The sequence below is a fragment of the Alosa pseudoharengus genome, unplaced genomic scaffold, assembly GCF_046254945.1.
Source record: "Alosa pseudoharengus isolate Yale_2024_CS ecotype anadromous, Long Island Sound unplaced genomic scaffold, YU_APseudo_1.1 YU_APseudo_1.1_scf_3, whole genome shotgun sequence".
Taxonomy (NCBI): domain Eukaryota; kingdom Metazoa; phylum Chordata; class Actinopteri; order Clupeiformes; family Clupeidae; genus Alosa; species Alosa pseudoharengus.
Window position 1 is genome coordinate 33,644,538 of NW_027468718.1, and position 3,590 is coordinate 33,648,127.

Here is a 3,590-nt window from a genome sequence, read left to right on the forward strand (position 1 = left end):
TCGTCACTGTACACCAACTTCCTGTAGAACAGCACAGGCCAGAAACAGGAAGACTTTTTACCATAGATATTACAAAGCTACCAATGGAGAAACAGGCAGGTGTCTCTGATTGAAAATTAGACAGGTGTCAAGGTAGGCCTATCAAATGCGTCTGTACATAGCTCATAACTGCTTCGGTGTGTTGTCATCGTTTTGCTGTCCCCCCTCCGTTCTGTGATTGCTTCCTTAATTCGGCCTAGACAAAAAACAAAGCAACAAAAAAAAAACATTAAAGTGGAGGGGTCAGCTTTAATTGTAACAAAAAACAATGTTAAATAGTGCATTTTCACATTTCACATTACATAGACACTCTTATCCAAAGCAACTTACATATCTCAATTATATTACAAGGGCCATTGTCCCCAGTGCAACTCGACGTAAAGTGCCCTGCTCAAGATCACAATGGTGGAAGTCGAGTATTGAACCTACAATTTTTCAGGCTACTGCATGCTAGCCCAGCTCCTTAGCCACTGTACTACTGCATGCTAGCCCAGCTCCTTAGCCACTATGCTGCCACCACCCCAATTTATGCTGCAGTATTTGATATTGACTAACCGAATAACCAAATATCCAACTGGGAAAATGCCCCGTATGCCAGATGGCCAGTCCTATCCCAGCACTCCTCAAAAACACTTTGATGTTTTGTTTGTTGATAGATAGATAGATAGATAGATAGATAGATAGATATAGATAGATAGATAGATAGATAGATAGATAGATAGATAGATAGATAGATAGATATAGATAGATAGATAGATAGATAGATAGATAGATAGATATAGATAGATAGATAGATACTTTATTGATCCCCAAGGGGAAATTCAATGTTTCCCAGTCCTGAATCATATTTAATTTCAGGAAGAACTGAAGGTCAATCTGAGGGCATTACAGCAAATGTTGGATTCTTATGAACAAACAAAAGGAAACTGCAATGAAACTGCCCAACACAGAAGAGTAAGAGCGATAATTACAGTCCTCACACCACAACTAAAGCCATCCTTACACCAGAAGACTTTGACAAGATTTATGTAAGATTCTTGAAGGTTATAGTCTTTTGAGTAAAACTTGAATGGGGGTATTAGTTAAAAGACTCCAATCTTTTAAGAATCTTTCACAAATCTTGTCAAAGTCTTCTGATGTATGGGTAGTATTACCTATATACCAAGTGTGAGGCACCATCATGTGGTGATGTGTGGTATTACAGGTCCAGACCCAACACACAGAGAAGCAGATCAAGCAGGAGTTTGAGAAGCTTCACCAGTTTCTACGAGATGAAGAGGCAACCAATATAGCTGCACTGAGGGAGGAAGAGAAGCAGAAGAGTCAGATGATGAAGAACAAGATCAAGAAGATGAACAGAAAGATCTCATCTCTTTCAGATACAATCAGAGCCATAGAGGAGATGAGAAATGATGATGACATCACATTCTTAAAGGTATAACTGTCATTATGAAGTAAACTGAGAATACATCAGATATTGGTTTGGTGAGTTATCAAAGGATTTCACCTTTTGTCTTCCAGAACTACAAGAGCACAGTGGAAAGGTGAGTGATCTGCTTCCTGTCTCTCTCTTCTCTGTGGTTCTGAACCCAAAGCCACAGCAGCACTGACTCCTGAATGTTATTCCAGAGCCCAGTGCACACTGCAGGATCCAGAGAGGGTTTCAGGAGCTCTGATCAATGTAGCAAAGCACCTGGGCAACCTGAAGTTCAGAGTCTGGGAGAAGATGCAGGACATTGTTCAGTACAGTGAGTTATGCTGCACACACAAGTGGAAAGAGACAGAGAGAGATAGAGAGAGAGAGAGAGAGAGAGAGAGAGAGAGAGAGAGAGAGAGAGAGAGAGAGAGAGAGAGAGAGTGAGAGAGAGTGAGTGAGTGAGAAAATGTATATATATATGCATATATGAAGTATGTTTTGATAGCTGCCCTTTTCTTTCTTTTGTCCCCATTACATTCCATCTGATTGAGTTCTGCCAAAGCCCCGCTTTCCTCTCTGGTAGCCTGTTTGAGAGGGGGAGTGGCTACAGTAGACCATGCAGCGAAAGCCAATAAGTGCTTCTTTTACCAATATATTTAACAATATATTTAATAATATATTTTGCATTTCTTATCCAAACAACATCAAACTTGGCACTGCACTTACTTACAAAACACCTGCCAAGTTTGAAATCAATCGGACAAGTGGTTCGACAGATATGCGACTCACATATACACACACACACGCAGACAGATGTTCCTGTAATTTACAGATAGATTTACACACCTGATTCACTAGCTCCGTAGCTGTTTTACTAGCATCCATTTGATATTTATGTTTGATGGTATAAAATTGGTCTACAATGCACGTCAGAAAACAAACGCTATTTTATACCATTGACAATGCTCAAAATGTAATTACACTTCTGTGGTAGTGTGGTGAATGTCCCTACAGACAAACTGAAGTATTGTAAACTTTTAAAGTGTACAGAGAGGTTATAACAAGACCTGTTTCTGGAGGAAGGGAATCTTCTGACTTTGTGCAGCGTAGCATCAAAACAGTGGGTTTGCTCAATCTTGCAGCACTGCACATATCTTGTTGAATCTTACAATACAAACATGCCTTATGTTCAGTCAGACACAACGCTGAAAGAAGTCAAATTGCTAATGCAAACAACGGTCTTGCTCAAAACTCAATTTTAAAGCCATCATCATCGTCATGACTCATAAGCATCATCTACATTGGTGACATCATCACCACCCCCTAATTGTATTCTCATGCATGTGTTCTCCCTCTGCAGCTCCTGTGACTCTGGATCCCAACACTGCACACTCGTTTATCACCCTGTCTGAGGACCTGACTAGTGTGAAACTCGGTAATATGTCACTGATTCCTGATAACCCAGAGAGATCTGATGCAGCTTTCGTAGTCCTGGGATCTGAGGGCTTTAACTCAGGGACTCACTGCTGGGATGTGGAAGTTGGGGCCAGTGAAGGCTGGGTTCTGGGTGTGATGGCAGAGTCTAGCCAGAGGAGTGGCACTCACCTCAATGCAGTCTGGGGTGTGTTTCATGCACATGATGGTAATATGAAGCGGTCTCTCCATCCATTCATGTAGACACTATTCTCAAAGTCAAACGAAAACCCCAGAGGATCAGAGTGCAGCTGGATTTGGACATAGGGAAGCTGTCATTCTCTGACCCTGATAATAACAGACGACTACACACTTTCACCCAAACTTTCACTGAGAGAGTGTTTCCCTTCTTTCGCATACTTACACCTCTGAGGATCTTACCAGTGAAGACTGCAGTTACCGTAGAGCAGCTCAGCTAGAGTTTAGGCACCTGCTGCAGTTCATCTTATTCAGGAAATACTGGGAAATTCGTCATAAAAAATAAAAACGAGTATCAATGCAAAACTAATGTCCCGTTTTTTTTTCTGAATTGTGTAAAATAACACTGCAATGCTCTCTTTCACTATGAGGAACGCACACAGTGCTTCACAGTTCATTGTGTCTTATCTGAACTGATACTGTAAACCATCCAGTAATCCATTTATAAGATGTGTCTTTTTTT

The 3,590-nt window shown here is 40.9% G+C and overlaps 1 protein-coding gene across 1 annotated transcript; it reads left to right on the plus strand.

Moving 5' to 3' along the window:
• Nucleotides 1-838: 838 nt before the first annotated feature.
• Nucleotides 839-3,418, plus strand: LOC143100686 (E3 ubiquitin-protein ligase TRIM35-like). The gene is made up of 5 exons (XM_076264091.1): nt 839-993; nt 1,244-1,474; nt 1,561-1,583; nt 1,669-1,787; nt 2,817-3,418. The coding sequence occupies exons 1-5, from the start codon at nt 934-936 to the stop codon at nt 3,131-3,133; spliced, it is 750 nt and encodes a 249-aa protein (XP_076120206.1). The 5' UTR covers nt 839-933; the 3' UTR covers nt 3,134-3,418.
• The last annotated feature ends 172 nt before the right edge of the window (nt 3,419-3,590 follow it).

Bases quoted from the DNA above. Each gene is read 5' to 3' on its own strand.
- LOC143100686 (XM_076264091.1), top strand. From the start codon at position 934: ATGTTGGATTCTTATGAACAAACAAAAGGAAACTGCAATGAAACTGCC. The intron at 1,475-1,560 runs GTATAACTGTCA...TTTGTCTTCCAG, and splicing joins ATGACATCACATTCTTAAAG to AACTACAAGAGCACAGTGGA. The intron at 1,788-2,816 runs GTGAGTTATGCT...CTCCCTCTGCAG, and splicing joins GCAGGACATTGTTCAGTACA to CTCCTGTGACTCTGGATCCC.